Source organism: Clavelina lepadiformis, chromosome 1, assembly GCF_947623445.1.
Source record: "Clavelina lepadiformis chromosome 1, kaClaLepa1.1, whole genome shotgun sequence".
Lineage (NCBI taxonomy): Eukaryota > Metazoa > Chordata > Ascidiacea > Aplousobranchia > Clavelinidae > Clavelina > Clavelina lepadiformis.
The window spans coordinates 12,638,027-12,660,273 of record NC_135240.1 but is presented as its reverse complement, the minus strand read 5'-3'; the positions used below and the strand labels follow the sequence as shown (position 1 = coordinate 12,660,273).

General features: G+C 34.7%; 3 protein-coding genes across 5 annotated transcripts; 2 read left to right on the top strand and 1 right to left on the bottom strand.

The window, feature by feature from the left end:
• The first annotated feature begins 2,629 nt into the window (after nt 1-2,629).
• Nucleotides 2,630-4,940, top strand: LOC143447222 (putative phosphoglycerate kinase). The gene has a single exon (XM_076947215.1). The coding sequence runs from the start codon at nt 3,180-3,182 to the stop codon at nt 4,434-4,436; it is 1,257 nt and encodes a 418-aa protein (XP_076803330.1). The 5' UTR covers nt 2,630-3,179; the 3' UTR covers nt 4,437-4,940.
• Nucleotides 4,904-6,899, top strand: LOC143447231 (trafficking protein particle complex subunit 6b-like). Of its 2 annotated transcripts, XM_076947227.1 has the most exons (4): nt 4,904-5,044; nt 5,120-5,299; nt 5,906-5,989; nt 6,053-6,899. In XM_076947227.1, the coding sequence occupies exons 1-4, from the start codon at nt 4,955-4,957 to the stop codon at nt 6,176-6,178; spliced, it is 480 nt and encodes a 159-aa protein (XP_076803342.1). In that variant the 5' UTR covers nt 4,904-4,954; the 3' UTR covers nt 6,179-6,899. The 2 variants fall into 2 exon arrangements, with proteins under 2 accessions (XP_076803342.1, XP_076803350.1); XM_076947235.1 differs by lacking the exon at nt 5,906-5,989.
• A 592-nt stretch (nt 6,900-7,491) lies between these two features.
• On the bottom strand, nt 7,492-18,868 carry LOC143447208 (uncharacterized). Of its 2 annotated transcripts, XM_076947196.1 has the most exons (18): nt 18,743-18,868; nt 17,494-17,595; nt 15,165-15,634; nt 14,908-15,034; nt 14,629-14,765; nt 14,348-14,521; nt 14,177-14,265; nt 13,838-13,958; nt 13,579-13,654; nt 13,249-13,342; nt 12,981-13,140; nt 12,701-12,899; nt 11,159-11,320; nt 10,089-11,080; nt 9,741-9,936; nt 9,498-9,615; nt 8,836-8,907; nt 7,492-8,157 (listed from the first exon to the last, which is right to left on the bottom strand). In XM_076947196.1, exons 2-18 carry the CDS (start codon nt 17,585-17,587, stop codon nt 8,112-8,114), a joined length of 3,327 nt encoding a protein of 1,108 aa, XP_076803311.1. In that variant the 5' UTR covers nt 17,588-17,595; nt 18,743-18,868; the 3' UTR covers nt 7,492-8,111. The 2 variants fall into 2 exon arrangements, with proteins under 2 accessions (XP_076803311.1, XP_076803320.1); XM_076947205.1 differs by lacking the exon at nt 8,836-8,907 and having other exon boundaries at nt 7,493-8,157.
• Nucleotides 18,869-22,247: the final 3,379 nt, after the last annotated feature.

Sequence of the window (22,247 nt, the reverse complement as noted above, 5' to 3'; positions counted from 1 at the left end):
AAAGAGTATAGACATAGTTACTGAATTTCAGACTAAAAAACTGTAGACACAATATAATTTTTGACAACAGTTTTGAATGATTTCGACACAAACATTTTTCATATGTGCAAATTTTTCTTTGATGTCATGCATTGGCCTCTTTGAAATGTTATGTTTAATTCTGCTGAGTTAGTGTTAAAACCAGGGCTGTGGAGTCGATACTAAAAACCTTTAACTTTTATTTTATGGTGCCACGACTCACTGATTCAGTCACTCTAACTTTTCTATATCGCAAGTTCTTACCATCCTAAATTAACAGTATAACAAGGCCTAGCTTACATGTCTATACTGTTGCATCATCAACTTACCACCCATAATTTATCAGCAATAACTAAAAGCGTGAAAGCATGTATTAATCCAGTATAGTGACGTCAGATAACTTTCATCATCTCATCATTGAGACATTCACACCAGTAATTACTTTGTTTCCCAAATCTGAAGTATATTAGTAAATTACAAGCTTGCAAAGCAATCTAAAACCAGTTGGAATCAGGAAAATGTTATAGACTTCAACTCCTTTGACTCCAAATCCACAGCCCTGCTACCGCAGGACAGTGTGTGTACTACAGACTGCAGAGTTTAGCATATACCCGCACTAAATACTGCTTTTCATGAGCTTCAGTACCGCATTTAAGGTGCGTTATAATTTTACACTTAATGACTTGGACAGAATTTCTGTGCACTCAATTTCCAACTTATTTGAAGGTTGAATAAGTGAAACTGTGTACATTACTGTGTAATTTTTGCGCAGCGCACTTATCAGTTTTCACTGTTTAGCACTGCCAAGATCTTTCTGAAAACGGCCACACTATGCAGTCCAATTTCACTTTCAATTTCATTTCCATGTCACAATTTCCACAACAAATAGATGCAGATATTATGAGAAGTAGAAAAATTCCAGTCAGCAATTTCTCGGTCAAACGTCACGCCGGTTTCCTCGTATGATGTACAAATTATAGAAACATGCATATCGATGATAAATCATGATTTTAGTTGAAATTATGTAACCTGAGAAATTGCGTTCATGTTATAATCACAAGGCCCAAACTTGAGAGGGTTGAGACTTGAGAGTATTAAACTGCAGGCTGGCAGGTCTATGCAATTTCTGGGTCTGGTGCAGAAATGCACTACCACAGGGAGGGGTAAAAGACGGAAATTATACGGATTTTTATGGATTCCGTAAAACAGGTGAAAAACAGACTTACCAATTTAGTCGGCTAAATACGAAATGATTTTTTTCTAGCTGTCGACTATCGGAAATCACGTTCGCTATGAATTGATGTAGTCCAACGCTTACTATATCAAAGAAATTGTTTACGAACGTCTTCTACACAGTGACAAATAAGCTTGATTTAGTTTGGCAGCAGAGTTTTTTGTAGTTAGACCAATGCCTTTATAAATATAAAAGCATTGGTTTATTGTATTTATAAAGGCATTAGTTAGACGTTCACTATGAAATCTATCGCATATTATATCAACGAAATTGTTTACAGACTTTTTCTATATACAGTGACAAATAAGCTTGATAGATAGAAAGCCACTTTATCTGCCCGTAGCCTGGATGCAGTAATTTTCCATAACATCTGATAATGCAAACTAGGTCGAATAAAAAATTTAAAACATTTGCAAGTATTGCTCAGACCCTACGAAAAGCGATAAAGTAATTACGTCTAACCACAGATAATACTTGTACGTATTTGAATTACAGTAAATATTATCTATGGTCTAACACTCCACATTGTCTCCAGTAAAGCAATAGACTGGCTCAATGCTGCTCCAATTCTTTTTGGAGAAGACTGTCCGCAAAAAACATGACCAGAGTGTTAAATTGCCGAAATGAAATTCAATAGTGGCTTGCTGTTATTTCTCACCAATCCGAATGTTGTAGGCAGATTTGGGTCGGATCCTCAATTTTGTACAATCTAAGAAAAAATGAACAAAATGATTAAGTTTCCATTCGCTAGGTTGGCATTGAAGACGTTGAAATGTTTGCGACTGTTTTTGTATTTTCAAATACGCAAAAACAAGTTAATTTCTATCATGCATTAATGAATTAAGTGACAACTTTAAGCATGATTTACTTGCTAGTCATGAACTGAGATCAAGTGCAATGAGCAAAGTTGGTAGATTTAGATTCGCACAAACCTTAAAACCTAATGTATTTAACTGTATTCATATTCTCACAAATTGCAATTTTTACCGATTTGGCGAACCCCTACGCCCTACGGCCTGGTCACACATAATACCATGATGTACCAGTATACGTATAGATAGTAAATTACTGATATTTAAAATTTTGAAATAGGTCTGAACATTTTCTTTTTTCTAATAAGCAATTGCGTTGATCTATAATTTTAAATTATTAAATTAAACTAACTGGTAGCATTTATTTGGACTACCGCTACGTGATTTATGGCAAACCGATAATGGCACCGCAGTCATCTAGTCACGCCTTCATGCTCGAGTGGGCTAGTAGTACAAGTACAAGGATAAATAAAGGTCTTCCGATAACCGGCAAGTCGACTATTTGTTGCAGTTTTCTCGAGCGATGAGGAATTATCGCCGGGTTCGGAAGATTAAGTCATCAAAAAGTCCGAGGATAAAAATTATCACACCATACCAGTACTTTAGTTTTTGAAACTTCACACTGCGGTGTGACTTGTATATTGCAGATCTGTTAGTTGTAGCTAGCCAAGTCACTGTGGCCTGTCATGCAGCTTGTGGGATCTATCGCAGAAATGCACAACCACAGGACGCATTTGGGGTCTAGTGCAGAAGTTCACAACCAGATGACGTCACAATTTGAGTAGCTTGGGTTTAGTATGCAAAGGCGTCTTGTGGTTGTGCACTTCTGTACTAGACTTTGCATTTGTGTAATACACCCCAGCTATGTATTCAAATTGTGACATCATGTGGTTGTGCACTTCTGCACTAGGCTAGACCCTTACTGCGCATGGTAGACACTACAACGCTAACTGTCAGACTGTGGTAAACTCCGATTTCTAAGTGGTAAGCCTAAAAATAGATTGTTATCCCACTAAATCAGTTAATGATTATTTGTAAATTGTGTTTAGTAACAAATTACAGTGTAAGTTTGTTAGCTGGCCAGCTAAACATCACCCGTAAAACTGCAACAGAACATGGCATTGAATAAACTAAGTATTGATAAACTGGAGGTAAAAGGAAAAAGAGTGTTAATGCGAGTTGATTTTAATGTACCTTTAAAAGACTCAAAAATCACAAACAATCAAAGAATTGTTGCTGCCTTGCCTTCCATTAAATATTGCCTTGAGAATGGTGCCAAATCTGTTGTGCTGATGAGCCACTTGGGTCGACCTGATGGCCGAATGCAAGAAAAATATTCTCTTGCACCAGTAGCAGAAGAGTTAAAAAAGCTTTTGGTGACCAACGTTACCTTTCTTGAGGATTGTGTAGGTCCAGATGTTGAGGCAAAGTGTGCTGATCCTTCTGCTGGATCTGTTATCCTCCTTGAAAATTTAAGATTTCATGTGGAAGAGGAAGGTAAAGGTGTGGATGCAGAAGGTAAAAAGATAAAAGCTGATCCAAAAAAAGTTGAAGAATTCAGGCAAAGTCTATCAAAACTTGGTGACTTGTATGTTAATGATGCATTTGGAACTGCTCACAGAGCCCATAGTTCTATGGTTGGAGTGAACCACAGTCAACGTGCTGCAGGAAATTTGGTAAAGAAAGAATTAGATTATTTTGCCAAAGCCCTGCACAAACCTGAAAGGCCATTTCTTGCCATCTTAGGAGGTGCCAAAGTTAAGGACAAGATTCAATTGATCAAAAACATGTTAGATAAAGTAAATGAGATGATCATTGGTGGTGGAATGGCCTTTACTTTCCTTAAGGTTCTTGAGGACATGAAAATTGGTAGTTCACTTTATGATGAAGATGGAGCGAAAATTGTTAAGGAGCTAATGGATCTAGCAAAGGACAAAAATGTACAAATTCATCTGCCTGTTGACTTCGTTACGGGTGACAAGTTTGGTGAGGATGCTGCAGTTGGAGCAGCAACTGTTGCAAATGGAATTCCTGATGGCTGGTTGGGTTTGGACGTTGGTCCTGAAAGCAACAAGATTTTCGCAGATGTTATTAAAAGAGCAAAGCTAATTGTTTGGAATGGACCAGCTGGAGTTTTTGAGCTACCTAACTTTGCAACTGGAACAAAGTCAATAATGGATAATGTGGTCGCCGTTACAGAAGCAGGAGCAACATCCATTATTGGTGGTGGCGATACTGCAACATGCTGCGCTAAATGGAATACGGAAGATAAAGTGAGTCATGTCAGCACTGGTGGTGGAGCAAGTCTGGAGCTACTTGAGGGTAAAGTTCTTCCAGGTGTTGCTGCCTTGTCAGATGCCCCTAGCCTGTGAACAGTACACTTTGTATTGAACAGTTATTTGCGCTTACCGGTATGTAGTGTAAATATAAGTGTTTGCACTGCCAGAATTGCTAGCAACAGATGACTCATTATGGTAAATCATGAAAATAGAAATTGCTGTGCTCTGTTTATCAGCTAATCATTTGTTGCAGATATATTTACTAAACTTGTATGATTATCTGAAGTTCATTCTTAATAAACTTAAAGTTACAGTCATGAGGTGAGTAAATTCTCTATGAACTAAAATCACTGTGTTATAGTTAATGCCTACAATGGTTCAAAAAAAATTTCTTAATATGGCTGCAGTGTTGCATCATTTTTGTTACGTGCCATGCGTTTTTCCAATTTGCCAATTGTAAGTACCAGTTTGTATTGTACCAGTGCTGTATTTATCCAGTTTTATGTGTGATGATGAGTTTTTCATATACTCAAAACCTGTGTCGCATATATAGTATACAAAATAATTTGATTATTAAATATTTACTGTGTAACTCAGGCTAAGGTATAAAAATGTCTACTGCTGGAGATGCCAGTTCTGTGCTGTTTGAACTACTTCACAGTTCTCTGATTTCCTACGTTTGCTCATCTGAAGATAATAAGGTAGATAATCTTGTATTTTGCCTTATTTTATTTTAAACTCTTACACCAATACCTTTTTTTGCTTATTCCATGTAGAGTAAAAGCGTATCACAGCTGGAAGCTCATGGTTTTAGAGTAGGACAGAGTCTGGCTGAGCAGCTTACCAAGGACACTCCACGTTTTAAGGATGACTTAGAAATAATGAAGTTTATATGCAGGGATTTTTGGAACGCTGTTTATCAAAAACAAGTCGACAACTTGAGGACGAATCATCAGGTGAGTTTTTCAATGTCATTTGGGAAGAGTACCCAGGTATAGACCACTTCTTGAAAATTGGCTGATATTATCCTTGAAAATTGGCCACTTAAAATAAAGAAATAGTTGGAGTTTTTACATCCTTGGCCTAATCTTTGAAAAAATGGTTTGAGGTGTAAGTTTATGCCAGGATTGTGTGAGAAACAGGCCATCGAGAATATGTTGACAGTGTTGACATAATTTTTAATAATTTGTACGACCAGATAAATAAAATAAAGACAAAGTGATGTTTGCAAGACTGAATTTCTTTATGAAACTTATAGAAGTAAATGGCCTGAATTTGTAAGAGTTCATGGATATTTAAAAAAAAAATCTGGCTATCTGGTCTTTCGTTTATGGGTAACAAAACCCTTTTATAGCTGTTCATGGTACCTCAGGGCTTTCCCTGTATTCTGCCTGCATCTTCCTTAGCATATCTTACATTTGATGATATACTTCTTGGTTGCAGATACCTTACACATTGAATCAGAGAGTTGAATCACACTTGAAAACGTTTCAACTGCATATTATATTATTGTATTGTATATATTTCATAAATGAAGAATAACATGTATAATTTTACCACAGGGTGTTTATGTTTTACAAGACAACAATTTTAAACTTTTCACCCACATTTCAGCTGGCAAGCAGTACATCGAGTTTGCACCTCAGGTAGCTTGACCTTCCCGCAATTTACCTAATCTCCTCCACTTGACTGAATATGCTATTTTTTAGTTCCTTGCAGTGCCATGTGGATTTGTTCGGGGAGCTTTGGCAAACCTTGGTATCAACAGTGTTGTGACAGCTGAAGTGATAAGCATGCCAGCTGCTAAGTTTCAAATAATGATCCAGAGAAGTTGATGGATAGTGGTTTGGAAATGACCTTTACAAGGAGAATGCAAACTACTCATGAAGAATGACCTTGACAGTGAAGCTTTCCGAAAGCAATGAGGCTACAAGCTAGTGGTGAACTCTTGTCATGGAAATTTCCTACGCAATGTATATGCGCAGTTGTGCACACCATCGTCTTTATTCTTTACATGTGCAATATAGTTAGTGTTTTTTGAATAATTCAAACGACTACAAGCAAGACAATATATACTAACAGTTACATACGTAGTTACTTTAATGAAATAATTTGAGAAACTTAGCGTTTGTTGTATATTTCAGTATAATACTGTATATGGTGTAACTTAACCCTAATCATGCCAGCGTTCTCATGTGGTAACGTTTTTCTGGATGGCAATTTAAAGTGAAACTATCTTGTTCCTTCTAAAAAGTTAACGGCTGATAGTAGATGCTTAAAAACGTTTTTCGTCAAAAAAATCATTTTTTGGGTAGTTTTAATTTGCGTTGTGATATTTGGTATTGCTTAGTCAACACATTCCTATTGGTACAATGAGGCTTTTGTACAATTTTGGTAATTCAGAAGTGTTATTTTCCGTTTTTAAAAATAATTATATTTCCACTTGGGAACATTGGACATTTCGTAGTAAGTTTTTTCATCACATACGCGATTGTTGTGGTCTAATTTACGTTAATTATTGTGAGTTTCTGAGTCAAGAAAATAATATGATCTTTAGCAATTGGCTATTTTTATCCCCCGCTTTTATGACATCACACACAAGATGAACACAATAGCATCACTTATCACGAGTTATTTCGTAGAAATCAGCGGACCACGATAAGTTCGAAACCCATTGTTGCAGTTACATCCGGTATACTAACCGAGTTGTTTATATTGTGGCAGTATCATTCTCTGTGTGAGTTGCGTTTGTTGTGAGCATCAAAGTTGGCATGCCGGCAGATTGGGGAGGAAAATTTGTGAATACTCGGCATGTATCGGGTTTGATGCCTGATCGGTGTGCTGTCTAGAAGTTAACGTTTTTCGATTGCCAATAAGATTCTGGTAGCGTAATTGCATTGACACATTAATTATTATTATCAGAGTAGAAGTTAGCGAAATCTTTAACTATGCAGATGAACAAAGTAAAGTATTTTCGTATCAACGATTCCTAGGAACTTTGAACGTTATCATAAGTGATTCTTATCCAATCTAAAATTAATATCTGTTGCAAATACTTACCGCAAAACTTGGGGTGGCATACTAAAGATTAAGCCTGGTTAGGGAATAACTGCAAACCTCCCATTTCGTGTACTGAAAACACAAATGGTCAAAATACATTTCTCATTGCATGTAACATGTTTAATATGTAGCGCAAACAACACACAACTAAATCTGGCTGCCAATATGTACAAGGGTCAAATTCAATAATTAATATAAGTTAGGTCATACAGTATGCATATTGATCACCTTCTGTGGGCTACAAATGGATTGAAACTTTAAATCCTCCCAACTTGAATAATTTAGTACAAAAGTAAAACAATGCAAAAATGGCTTAAAATTCACTAAACAAAAATAACATTTCCCACTAAAATGCCTCTAGGCAAAGAGCTTCATCTAGTAGTTATAAAAAGCTAGTTTATGTTGAAATGCCATAGCAAATTATTTCAACAAAATTATAAAAGGAATACAATTTAAACAAAAAAAAATTAGGTTCTCATAGAAATAACATAGTAAAATAGTCGTGTGCGAACAAAATTTTTTTATAACATATGCCGGTTGAGTTGATTGTTACACTTGTAATAATATATAGAAAGGAATTAGAATTTTTTAACAAAAAGATATGAACTGCAACATAAAATCTACATAGATGACTGAAAAATAAACTTGAGTTGCCCCAAAAGCATAACGAAGCTATTCATTGTAATAACAATGCTTCCTGCATAATCTTCATAATTCAGTTTCAGTCATGATTTCTTTGGCTCTTGGAATTAGTCTATGGATAGAAATAGTTACAACACTACAATGATAAAAAGTATAAAATGATAATTTTTTGAGAGATGAAATGACTAATATACTTACATTACTTACCTACAAAGGTAAATAAAATAGTGGTAGCATATATCGCTGTAAACAACAGTAACTACAGTGGAAGCTCGATAACTTGACCTCAATTAGTCTTGGCAAATATCATCTATTGCAATGTTAAATGGACATTCATAAGCTTAAACCAAACATTTCATAAACTCCAAGCACTTTTGTGGCCTCCAGGACATAACAGATCTTGAAATTGGTCATGGTAATAACCAGGGTGACTTGATATCTTAATTCTACCGAAACTTGATCAGCATTTTAAGCAAGGTTCAATTGTATACTTGTTTATAAATCGGATTTAAATTTCTAAAGTTATGAAATAAAAAAGCAAACTTGGTTTAAAGATGACTAAAAAGCTGTATATTATCACCCAATCACATTTTTATGATTAATTTTACCAGCTTATGATAATTTAATCAGTCCCCTCAATTTCAGATTAACGAGCTTCCACTATACAATAATTTTATGTAAATTCTGTATAATAACCTGAACAATGTCTGATAATTTCTATGCCTTTTAAACAATGGCTAACATTTATCATCTTGACTTTTTTAGTTTCGACTACTTGTGCTAAACTAACCTTTGCTTTGGGGTGCAGTTGTTAATAGATTGCATGGTTGAATACTCTGACTGATAGGTCGTTTGCAGAGCACTAAAATGAATACATAAACAGTGTACAGCTCACTGCTAATCCTAAACTGATCATGTAAAAAATACTGCACTGCGCTTTTACACTTACATAAAAAAAAGACCTGATGCTCATTGGGATAAATTGGCATAAAATTTGTCTCTGATAAAACACAGGCTTCTAACCAAGCCCTATCAGTGTGAATCATTGGAGTACAGAAATAGGGTCTGGGTAAAAGATCAAATAATTCCAAGTTTGAAGAACACCTAAGCCATATATTTTTCAATTTCAGTTGCTCAATAAGTGCTGATAGATCTATGTCTACACTGATGAGGGAGTGGTTGGTATATTTAATTATTTAAACCTAAATGTCACTTTTGAAGAAAATTAAAATGCGAAACTGGTAAGTGAAATACTTTTGCATTTGAAATAAAGCACTTTCATGTAAAAAAATTGCTGCCGAAGTTACTAACACCTTTCTAATCCTGGTTGGTATTATTAGGCAATGAACCTCCTTCCTACTTGAATTGCTTCAAAACTATCTTACTATACCAACCCTGACAAAAGCAGGAATGTTATAGAATATAGCCATAATATAAAAATCCATTACCCACCGAATTTGTGAGTTGGCTGACATTGAATCCAAATTTCCAGGTAAACTTGTACTTGAATTTGATCGATTCATTACTTTAAAATTAACTGGTGTGCAACCAACACTTCTTGATGAGTGCGCTAAAACAACAAGACAGGGCAATATCTAAGTAATTGTAAATATTAATACAAACTATATAATTACAATATTAGCATTCATAACTTAAAATAAACTCATTAAAAACAATGACCAAAAATTTAACTACCTGTAGAACGTTTCAAATCAGGTAGTGTGCTAGTTTTTGATGTCTTCATAAATGCTGAACGTCCTTCATCCCACTCATGATTAAGTAGCATTTTCCCCGAGTTATCAAATGGGAAAGCCAACTGATCACCTTTTGTTGGATCATTCTCTGGCTGTGGATTGTACAGGGTTTCTACTCGAGCTCGTTTTGGGAATGGCTGTTAATGTGCAGATGAAGCAAGTTATATAAAACTGGTTTAGAAATATTTCAATCAGGACTGAAGGAAATGTGATAGGCATTGCAGCCTGATCAGTTTTGTATGTGCAACAATGTCCATAAAAGTAGAAAAATAAAAGAACTTTTGCAAACCTTGAATAAATTTTCACGATAAATGCTCCTCTCTAAGTTTGCAAACTGAATTGCATGAGGAGTATGAGTTCCAATTTCTTGTAAAACTTGTCTAGGCTGGGAAACAACACTATTTGCAGCAGAGCAGTACCCTTGTTTCTCCAGTCTTGTTACAAGATTAGTGACCACTGATGATGAGCGACTGATGCTGTTTCCCATGGATGGCTTGGAATTTAGAAGTGCAGATGAGAGTTTTTTAGTTTGTTCTGGACTTTCCTTCACTTCCAATTTGACAAAACTTTGATCCGTTTTAGGTTGCATAATACGAATTGTGTTCGACTTCGGTTGCTCTTGTTTAACGTTGGAACGTAAATTTTCTTTATCAGCTTGGGCAGAAAGACTGCTCAATTGACCAGGAATATGCGAAGGATTAATAACAATCTTGAAAGCTTTCCTTGGTTGAAGTTTAACTAATTGATTTCGTTGTGATACAGAAGGTAACAATTTTATTGGCTTTTCATCAGCTCCTACCGGAATTAGGTATTTAACTTTGGAAACTTTGTTATGGGGCATTTTACCAGCAACTCCATTGCTTTTGGAAACCTTTTCCATATATCCCAAGGTATGTAGTTCACTAGAAAGATTTCTTTCAGACTTTTTACAGGAAGAGGTTGCAATTACCTTTCCTTTTATAAGTTTTCTAGGATCCACAAACTGAATATTGGAAACTGGTACAAGAATATGGTCATTTCTAGATTGTGCATGCTTTGGACCTTGGCTTGAAGGAATTTTCTTCTCTGACGAAGTAAAAATGTTTTTAATGATGTTATTATTTAATTTAGTTTCACCAGCTCTTGTGACCTCAACCGTCTCTGAAATAACATCTTGCTGTTCTTTTAAATAATCCAAGTTGACCGTCACAGGTGACAAAGCTAAATCTTTACATGTCAGAGATTGGGGTGGTGGAAATATTTTCACTTGGGACTGTTCTTTTTTTGTAGATGACTTGAAAGCTGAAAGTTAGCAAAAATATAATTGAAATTTTTATTATTTGAACATATGACAGGTTAATTAATCATGATTAAACTTACCTTCAGTGAGATCAGTTTGTTTTGGTGCTTTCGTTTTTTGGGTTTTCTTTTTTTTATGCTGGGATAATGCCTGCTGAACATTACATGCAGAAAGCAGTCGTGACATAGGTGAAGGAAACCTTTGCCTCAGTGACTCTAATTCTTGTCTGAACACTTCATCAGCTGCAAACGAAACACAAGTAAATCAGTAAATATAGAAAAAAAATAAAAACCACCAAAACATTTAAATGGGTAGCATGCCCATTGCCCAACCTAAACTCTGACAAGAGGGCAACTCATACTTTTTTATCTTAAGTGCTAATCCAGACCCAAAGTTTTACCATCGACTTGCTAAAATTTAGTCTATCTCCTCATTATAAAATCTAGGGAGTTTTTCTTGATTGCTCTTTGTCAATGACCAAACAAATTGACAGCATAGCAATAACCTGTTATTTCTACATTAAAAACATTGGAAAAATATGTCGCTGTCTTTCGGCAAAATTCTGCGAAACGTTTATCCTTGCGTTGGTTATACTGCCATTTGACTATAGAAACGCTCTATCTATACTCTGCCCCATCATTTCCCATAACATGTGCTGTCCTAATGGCAAAGTGAAATACTGCAACACATTTGATTCACTGATTTGTCAATTGAAGAAGCGCTAGCACAATTAATCTGCTCTCATCTCACTACCTCAGAAAACATTCGAGTTGCTATCGACTTCAAACAATCTGTTACATAGTGTGCATGATGTGGAAAACTTTTAAATTCCATCAAAGTTTAGTAAAAATAAACATTTTCACTCTGCTAATACCTGTTTTAAACCTTGATTTTGCCATACATAAGTGTAGCATTACGCAGCATGTACTTAGTTTTAACTTTTAACTACTGTGTTGCAGTTTATACCTAACCTATTAAACAAAAGAAAACTAATGTAAATCAAGTTTCCAGTATAACTTAACCAAAATTCTAAATAAAAGCATACAGGTGCATCAAGTGAGCTGTTTGGGCTAATTTCAGTGAAATACACATCTTATTCAGACTATTCCGTATTTTAACAACTACCTGGTGCGGTTGGTATATAATTCTTTGTTTTGTTCTGTACGGCCTATAAACAAAGATGGGTTATAATTCAAGCAGTACAGGAAAGGTATAGCTTATTTTCTGCGGTATGTTTGAGAAAATTTTCTGTGTCAAAACATTTTACCATCACAACTTCTCAAACCTGCCTCAAGTAGACAATGAATAAAAAGTTAATGTGACATGAGAGTCTTTCTCACACCTTCATCTTTGTTGTTGTTCTTTTACTGTGACAGGGTACAGTTTTGTCTTTTTTTCCCTAGCAGAGAGGGGTACGGTAAGCAGACATGGCCTGGGATGCTTTTTCACTCTATTAGCTTTATCAATCTCAAAATTTTCATAACCAAGCTACCCTGAAATTTTGACTACAAGTATATAACAGGTGTTTGAGTGACGTTGCTGATAGACAAATAAACCGTAATGAAAATGTAACCTACTTGACAGAGATAATAAAGTATTTCAGTTAAACAATTCAAATTTACTGTCAAAGGAAGAATCCAAGCTGAAATTTCCACTTTCATTAGTATATTTGGAGGATTTCTTCTCAGTTACTTCATACGGTCCTCCTTTTATGGGTGTCAAGATAGCATATCTTTCAGCTCTTCGTACAGTGGCGGTAGCATAATCTCCATTTTTTACTGGGGTGGCTATACACAAGTCTTTTCTTTCTTGCTCAGCCACCTAATACAGCAGCAATCGGTTGAAAACAAAGTTCAGGTGAGCAATATACATAAATATTTTTGTTTGTTGTTGTTTTCATACTTGGCATAAGCTTGACAACCCACTGTCATCAAGTGCTGAAATCTTGAGATTCGGTGATGACCAAATATTAGCGATCGGTGAAGTCACTACCACTTTTATTTTTGATGAAGCTGGTGAGTCTGGATTTCTGGGTTTCTGTATCACTTCAGGACCAATCCATCTAAAAACGAAAATAAAGGGATTCGACAATTTAGGTTGAGTTTCTTAGAGCATTATACTGTTACAGCAATTACAAAATAATTGAGATTTCACTGGAAATACAATTTACCTAAAAGATGGCTTTCTTCCAGGATGAAAAATCTTCTTAATTAACTTCAAACTTGTCAATATATTAGCAATATCATACAATCGCCGGACTTTTGCTACATAAGAACATTTGTTGTTACAAAGGTGAGTTGTAAAGTTTTATTTATTGAAGCTAATTATCATCTGGTAACAAAACAGCTTTATCTACAATATCAAAAAAATTAACAAACTATGTAATATCTAATTTATACAGAGTAAAATCAAGATAGTGATAACCAAGCAGCTATTGTTTTACAAACTTAAATGTATGCACATAACTTTCCAAGTCAACATGGTAAACTGACCAACTTACTTTTGTACTTATTATCAGCTAAACTTCCATTGGTAATTAGAACTCTTGCTGCCATCTCTAACGAAACTTGTTGTTTCTAAAACAAAATAGAATAAAGGTTCATAGAAAAATGGAATATCTTTAGTTAGCTACTTATAATTGTGCTTGATTGACTGCAAAATAAATAAGCTTGTCTACCACAAATTTTCTTTACAGTATGCAGAAGCATGTATTATATATATAGTTTACTGAGGTTAGTTGTCTTAATTATCACACTTACCGTATGAACAATAAATAGAGTGACAAACTTTTTGCTGAGTATACCCAAAGACTTGTCTCTTCTTTTTACCGTGAGGTCATTTTCTTCAACTGAGGTGTTTTTAATCGGAGAAAATCTTGAACTTAAATTGAAATAAAGAATTAAGCATACAAAATGCTGAAAATATTGTTATTCACAAAACAAAAATCATGAATAAATATAGTTGGATTTTTAGTAATTTTGGTTTAAATTTTAATTTTCCAATTGACAGAATCCTGTGAAACACATATATATATAATTTCATCAAAAGGGGAAGCACAGGCTACAGTACAGATTTGCAAAATAGGTTAAAATAAAAACCTTGGTGTTGAACTTGGCAATCTTATTTGACAGGCTCGAGAAAAATTTTCCCTCAAAACATTTGCATAACCGTTTTCTTCAGCTTCATTCTGAAAAAGATATAAATTTTACTGTAAATAAAATAAAAATTCTGAAGCTAAGGAACTAATTACAAAAATAGTTTTAAGGTACCCTTATGTTGCACAGTGTTTGAGAGAGGCCATTTCGACCACGCCACATATAATTATTTTTTGCTAAACGGGTGACCACTTTTATCGATTCCAAAACATTAATGATATCATAGATTCTTCTTCGGCCAACAGTAAGTTTAGATGCAGCATCATCCAAGCAAATTGAAATACTTTCCTGCAGGAAGTTAAATTTAACTTGATAAAACCTTTTTGATAACTATAACAATAATATTAAGCAATGATGAAAAAATCACAAAAAATTTTCTCTCTTGAAAAGAGTACCTTTGGATATTCAGGATATAAGCGCAAAAATCGATGGCAAAGAAGGCCTAGTGACTTTTCCTTTCGGTTGCATAACTTTTGCTTTGCAAGTTTATTATTTGAACTTCCATCCAAAATATTTTCAGCATCAACTTTATCTGCAAAAAGAGAGTTAAATATATTATATGCAGCTGTCAAAAATTGACGTTAAAACTAAATATATTAAAACTTTAAATTTACTCAAATCAAGTTAAACTTTGAAATGTAAAATCGGCTGTTTAGTAAAGTTTTTGGTCAAACCTTCAGAATCATAACCACTTTCAAAAACCGGAACATCTAAGAAGCGAGTTGCAGTGGTTTCAACTTCAACTTCTTCAGTAACATTTTCAAAGTTTTCATTTCGAAATTCCTGGCTAATGACAGGTACCTAATTTTTTCAATATAACACAATATAGGTTGAAAACATAATAATCTTTTCTATTAAAGTTTTGGAATAGGTGTAAATACTTTATGTAAGATGAGAAAAACACACAAAAAGTCAATAGGAATTCATATACCCCACTGATGGTAGACTCTGTATTGGGTGTTGAATTAACAGGCTGAAACACCATAGAAGAATCTGTACAGTGAAATGAATTTAAATCACATTCATCTTGACCATCGCTCTGACTCATGTTTAATTTTCTCCTTTCGTAGTTACGAATTTCAGGGCTTGCAGCATGTAACAGAACTTTGAGATTAGCAGTTGGTGTCAGTGGATAGTATTCATGTTGTTCAGCTTTTTTCGGAGTCACTTTCATGGTCGAAATGTCCAATTGACTTCTATCAATAGTATTAGGTACAGAAGCCACACAATCTTGCTTTGAAGAGTTTGCTTCAGATAAAACACTGTCCATGGTACATTTGGCAGCAACGCTTATGTTTGAAGATATTGGGGTGATCCTACTAGCAAGGCATTTATTTTGCAAGTCATCAACAAATGGACAACTTTGGAATGAACATTCTTCTTCCTCAACATCTTCGTAATCTGCAGAAGTCAAAAAAATTCGAATGGTCGTAATTCATGAAGTATATTTTGAATAACAAATTAAGATCAAGTGAAATAGAGCTGCAGTAAAGTACCCGAATGATGCTAGATAAATTCTATAGCAGAATTAACTAAAACGAAATCAACCAAAATTAAATGTTGCATACAGAATTAATCAAAACAATAACAAAAATAATAAAACAAAGAAATTTCAGGAAATAAGTCAACCCTAACTTTCTATGTTTTAGTTTACATTCAAACTCCATTTTGCTGTAGTTTTCTGGTTTCGTAAATCCCACTTTGAAATGTTTCACTTATTATTTAGCTGTTTTGGATATTTCAAGGCTATAAGTATCCTGTTTTTCTGTTTGGTTTACTATCATTTACTCATTTTTTTGCGATTTCACAAACTTATGACCAGTATCGTATGCGCTAAAACTACTGTCCTGCTAATCCTCTATTGATAGTTAAATACACATCTTTAAGTGTCCCTTGTTGATAAAATTTTTAGTGATATATATTTTATTTGCTTTCTTATTAAAGGCATTTTTTTCCAAAATCACTTCGTTTGCCTTCTAATCAAGTACAGTAAATAATTTATGGTAATTTTTCTTTCCTGGAATAAAGAAAATTTCAGATAATATTCATAAAGCTTCATAAAATCTTGTTTGTTGTAGTACAATTTGACTTTGAGTATACTTACCAGTTTGTTGTCTCAGACTCCTGCTTGAAATATTACAGTTGGTTTAATTATGTACTGGTGTTTTAAGTAAACCTCAAAGAAACTAAATTTGGGAAATTAAAAATCGACTCTGAAATTTCTTCGATTTGTTGTTCTTGCTTCAGTGGCATTGAAATTGGCATGTTAATGGTAGTTTTATCTTTCAAATGAGGAAATTCATTACATGATTAAAACTTGACAATGAATTCCCATCATTTGAGCTTGTCTGCAGGTATTTTATATATATATTGATGTATAAATGATTTCATATATAATAAATGTGATCTTGCCGAAATTTGCTAGTGTTCATTAGGACTATTGACTGTCTTTATTGCCTTTAAAAAAGCCTTTGCAATATTTCAGCCCAACACTCTACCTGCATAAAGCCCTGCTACCAAGTTTTTACCTTGTGCATAGTAAAACTCAATTGCAACTGACAATTTATGGTTATCCAAGCACAACTGTTGGGGACCAACAAAATTCCTACACCTACATGCCGGTACATTTAAAGTTACCTCTTAATTAAAACAAAAATTTTCTTACATTGAACTTAATTAGTTGATGAATAATAACCTTTGTACAGAAAAGTAAATATTCATTTCAAACTTCCAGACTGCAGATAATCTCCGCAAACAATAATAGCTAGTGTGATGTAATAAACTAATAATTGAGTTTTTGCAATGCTTACATAGAAACTTTAAATTAAACACAAGTGTTGTTGACTTGCTATCGTCACAGTTAACATAGTTTAGTGCAAACTGAATTTTCAAAGTGGATGTGTCATGCATGCAAATAAATCTTATTTCTGAAATTATTGGTAAGTTCTGTAACACTTTTAATATAGTTTGAAAAATTATCACTCCGCCTATATGCTGCCTTGCAGCTCATTATTTTATAAACTGCATTTATGCCGTAACCTAGTTTACACTTTACAGTGAATTGCTTGCAATACCAGTTGGCATACAATGTTATTTTTCTAATCTTCTTTAAAATGATGCCATATGCACACTGAGCAAGTTCTACAATGTATCATATGTCATCCTTCATTCAAACATTGCATAGGCCTAATGTAAATGGTCTGCACACCTCACGTTCTCCACAGGCATATTTTATAAATTATACACCCAGATTAACACACCTTGATCGAAACCTTTTCCATTTAAAGCTGAGGCAATTGCATTTGAAAACAGTTCATTCTCAGAGCAGTTTTCATAATCTGGCAAAACATTCATCGTTCTATCTGAAAAACAAACCAGCATAGTTCATTATATATGTAATTTTTTCTAAAATTTACTAAATATTGCTAAGCACAGTGATTCCCAATTGCTGTTTTGCGACACACAAGCATGCCGTGGGAAATCATCAGTAAGTGTGGAAGACCATCCAATTTCACCTGATTGGTATTCTAAGTAAGTGATCTTAGTATATAGAATCTTTCAAATCCATTTCTCGCCAACTTATCAAGCATGATTACTATAAAATCTAAAAAAGGGTAAGACATAGAGCTGTTGAGGAAGACTTTCGTGTACTTGTCTTTCTTTAATTCCCCTAAGAACGCCAGCTTTGTATTCAACTAAACAGGCCGAGGTTTCCAATTGGTATATATATATATATATATATATATAATGACCTAACTGAGCAGAAACTCTATAGGCGAACACTACAATTTGATTGCAATTTCGACAAAAAAATATGAATAACATTTCTGCACTGTCCTTCCTGACTGCATTTAAAAGATTTCGTATTTCCAGCTGAATTGAAACGCCAGTCAAGCACTTCAAACATAGCCACCTCAAAAATTCTCTAAGACGAAGAAAACTTTGCAAAAACATCATAACCTTTTTTGTTGATTTTTACAAGTTCTTTTTATTTGTTGCCTTTGACTCCTAAAAGTAATTGTCCATTTAATTTTGCTACCTTTGTGATTTGATAGTGCTCTGCTGAGTGCTGACAACTAGTAATGAAAATATCACTAAAACAAAAAGAGGTGAATACTGACTTTTGCATTTCAAACAGTCTGCAAATAAGCTGACAAGGACACAAAAGGCGAAAAAGAAAGTCAAATAATTTTCAGGTTAAAGATAAATACATACGTAACAGACTTTTAAATTTTCAATTCAGGGTTTTTTGTTTTGGCCAAGTTAAATGCTTTTATACCCTTCTAAAAATGTGGGTGTTCAAAATGGCCATAAATCGACCACAGATCAGATCGATGAGTATATATATGTTTTGTTATAGGATAGTTGCATGAATGAGAATCTTTTGCTATAATTTCTTGTGCAAATTTTTTTTATGGACTTTAATTGGAATGCATTTACGTAAAAAACAACTTTCACAAAAAACACATACATGAAGTATTAAAAATTTCTACTGACGGTTAAATTTACCTGCAAATTTCTAAGTTGAGGCAAACAGAACTGCTTGTGGCTATTTGAGAATCAATATAATTCCCAAACATAAACATTTACAATGAACTTAGTTGAGTAAATCAGTAAACTAAAATCACAGGTGTTATTACTATTTATTTAAAATATAGGATTTAATATAAGCAATTTTAAAGTATACTTCTGACTGTTGAAATTTCATGGTTTCGCATGAAAGCGAATTTACAAGATAAAACAAAAGAATGTATGACATTTTAATAGTTCTTCAATAAGCCTACTCAATCCCTGCACTGGAAAGCATGGCGCTTTTTGATGAGATCTCGGGGTGAAGAACGACCAAAATCGATTTGAACTGGTTACAGGTCTGCTAAAATTGGGGTGCACAGCCTGCAAAAAGTGACCTCTAAAATTCTCTTTCAATGTAATCTCATACTGTTGTTTACACGGCCCATAGTGGAAAACATGGAAACTGCACCCTTGAGGTTTTTAAAGACTGTGACTGATGCATCTGAATGTTTCATATTTACCTCTCGAAAATGGATTCATAGGCTCTGCGCTTCGACTGAGACCAAATTGCAAAGTGCACCATTTTGCATCCCAATTTTAACCGCCCTGCAAACTCGAGAACTCATCGAAAAGTGCCACGCTTTCCGGTCTGGTACCTATACAGCCATATTAAAAACTTCTTTTGGGTCTCCTTAAAATAATTTGCACTTACACACCAAGACTGAGCCACAGTGGAAAACATGGCAACTGCACACTTGGAGTTTTTCAAGACTGTGTTTGCTGCACGCCAATGTTAATTATAGGGGGAATGGAGATATTGATGGTACTCCTTTTCGTCTAAAAAAGAGAAAACAGAACAAAAAAAGAATGTCTCCGTTTTTTAGAGATTGCATCTTTCCCTAAAACTAACGTTCTGGTGCAGCAAGCACAGTCTTGAAAATTCTCGAGGGTGTTGTAGGCCATAGTGGAAAGTGTGGCAGTTGCCCGAATGAGATTTATCAACACACATGTCGAACTTGTTATCTTGACATAAATTTATACAAATAAAGAAAAGCTGGTTGCTTGAATGCCAAATTATAATAAATAAACAAATAATTGCGGCTTCAGTGCATGCCATCCTGCAAAATTTGTCTCTTTGTACGCAAGATTTCTCGTCGAAAACTGCCGTACTTTCCAGATGGGGCAGTTGGCATGCTTTCAGTTACGGCTCAATCTTGGTGCAAAGTGCAAATTATGTATAGGAGACTTAAAATTTGATACAACATAATTCGAATGCCTATAGGCAAAACAAGTTCTTTAGACTCAGCTATAGGACCTATGGCTATATAGGCTATATGGCAGGAAATCTCACAAAAAGCATTAGACAAAGCAAATAGGCCTAGTTTGGAAATATAGTTTTTGGGTTTAGTGCGGAAGTGTACAACTACAGAATGAATTTGTATTCTAGACTGCTGCTACTCGAATTGGGATGTCATCTGGTTGTGCACTTCTGCACTAGACCTCGATAACCAAACAAACTTTAACCTTGGTAAAAGAAGTTGATAACCTGATTGGAAAGTTCGCAAAGTGCGTGATTAATAACAACTCATTGCGCATTTAATGGCTATTGTTACATGCACAGGAAATTTGAAAACAAAAACAGAAAAACACGAACACAGCAATCTTTCCAATCTGGGCAGATAACAGTGGATCACAATATCTACGCATACATCGCATCTGCACAATGTTTGTCACTGTATTTCTTGTTCTACAACGAGGTTAGCATCATACTTTTCGCTGCCCACAGTCAATGGTTGAATGGCGAAAAATAAACGATGCAATAGGCTATACACTACCGTACAGTTTTAAGCATATACTAACCAGTATAACGTACTCCTAGGTCTAGCTTATCAGTATTAATATATAATATCATCTGATGTGAAAGCTTAAATGGTTCAAGTTCAGACCTTAGACTACGCGTAACTGCTGAGTTTAAACATCACAAAGTTTCCTTTCATACGACTGCTGGCAGTTGGACAACTTGGACCTACAGCCTAGCCTAGCTTATAAGATCATTAGCATCAGCTATGCAGTTATTTGCCCATCATAAGACTTGGAATTAAAGGCTTACGATAATTATTGCTTCACCTCAACCACTAGGCCTAGGATAATTCTCCTCATTCTGTTATACATACATTGCATCGCCTGCACATTCTTTACTTCAGTATACGATAGAGTTTAAACTGGGCTGCGCGAAACGAAATAACATAATCAAAATTCGCGCGTAAATCTTCCGCTCAAGATGAACTACCAGTCTGAGCGCCGAATGTGTGACGTCAGTGTCCAAACAGAGAGAAACGCTATCATGTCCGAACCTGTTGGCGTTCCTCGCCAAATTATCTTTGGAAGGGTTGAAAGATTTGTGACTCTACCGCAGTGGCCAACAATAAATGGTAATAAGTAACCCATAATTTTTATTTATCATAGTGACGTTTACTATTTACCATTGCTGAAGCGATCATTTATTTCTCACTAATGATTTCCAGCACTACGGGAAACAAATTTTAAATTTAACAGCCATCTTCTTCGACTGGTTCATCTCATTTGAACAAACAGTTTTAACAACAGTCATAGTTAAAGTATTGCCATTAAGATCTGAATGACGATATTAAACACGACAGTGGCTGCGCGGTGAAAATAAGCTACTGTTACAATATAGTCTACGAAAACACTGCGACAGGGTCGCCTGCAAGAATTTAGCGCCAAACCGACAAACTGCAATTTGAATTTCTGGAAATATTGCATTCAAATCCAAAGTAAAGTACTGTAGAACTATTTTAAAGAAGTTAATGGCATATCCATACGAAGTAGCTTTATTGTTTTACTCATTAGTAAGGCAAGTTTTTGTTGCATTAAAATCGTGAGAAATTTGCATTTATTTTTAACAAAAGTTGCAGTAAAAAGTTGTATTTATGCACAAGCATTTTAAACGACAGTGATTTACTCAAGCGATCTATTTACATATAATGCTAAATATTTCCAAATATTATCTTTGGAAAAATGGCGATCTTTTGCCAACAGTTTGCGTAGCATGCTAAAACTTCGTTCCACCATGCATGAAGTTGCTTGGCAATTTAACAATTTGCCATATAGTTCTGGACTGATGTTTGTCAATGCCGAGTCATTTCTACAATTGCTTTTAGGTCATTATTCAGTTCGAATCGGTGATCCAAATACAATTTTACGCAATACTTGATAAAAGTAGCAGTAAAAAGTTGCATGTAAAAAAGAAAAAAGTTACAATATAAAATTCCTGAAAACAGCCTAAAACATCGTACTACATAAAATCGGAGTATTTAGGAAGGGGTCGGAAGCTGTTAAAAAACTTGCCCTACTCGTGAGTGTAGTTCTGACCATTTTCAGTCAAACCCAGCTACGACCGCCCCGCGGCCCGGTTAAAATTTTTAGTAATTTTGTTGCTATGCAATATGCACCCACAGTAGCCTATGATGACAGCTATAGT

What these genes read in the sequence shown, in the direction of transcription:
- LOC143447222 (XM_076947215.1), top strand. Translation starts at nt 3,180, where the DNA reads ATGGCATTGAATAAACTAAGTATTGATAAACTGGAGGTAAAAGGAAAA.
- LOC143447231 (XM_076947227.1), top strand. Translation starts at nt 4,955, where the DNA reads ATGTCTACTGCTGGAGATGCCAGTTCTGTGCTGTTTGAACTACTTCAC. An exon ending in ACTTGAGGACGAATCATCAG is followed by an intron (nt 5,300 to 5,905) that starts GTGAGTTTTTCA and finishes ATTTTACCACAG; the next exon opens with GGTGTTTATGTTTTACAAGA. An exon ending in ACATCGAGTTTGCACCTCAG is followed by an intron (nt 5,990 to 6,052) that starts GTAGCTTGACCT and finishes GCTATTTTTTAG; the next exon opens with TTCCTTGCAGTGCCATGTGG.
- LOC143447208 (XM_076947196.1), bottom strand. Translation starts at nt 17,587, where the DNA reads ATGAATGTTTTGCCAGATTATGAAAACTGCTCTGAGAATGAACTGTTT. An exon ending in AAGTGGTTATGATTCTGAAG is followed by an intron (nt 14,766 to 14,907) that starts GTTTGACCAAAA and finishes CTCTTTTTGCAG; the next exon opens with ATAAAGTTGATGCTGAAAAT. An exon ending in ATCGTGAAAATTTATTCAAG is followed by an intron (nt 9,937 to 10,088) that starts GTTTGCAAAAGT and finishes GCACATTAACAG; the next exon opens with CCATTCCCAAAACGAGCTCG.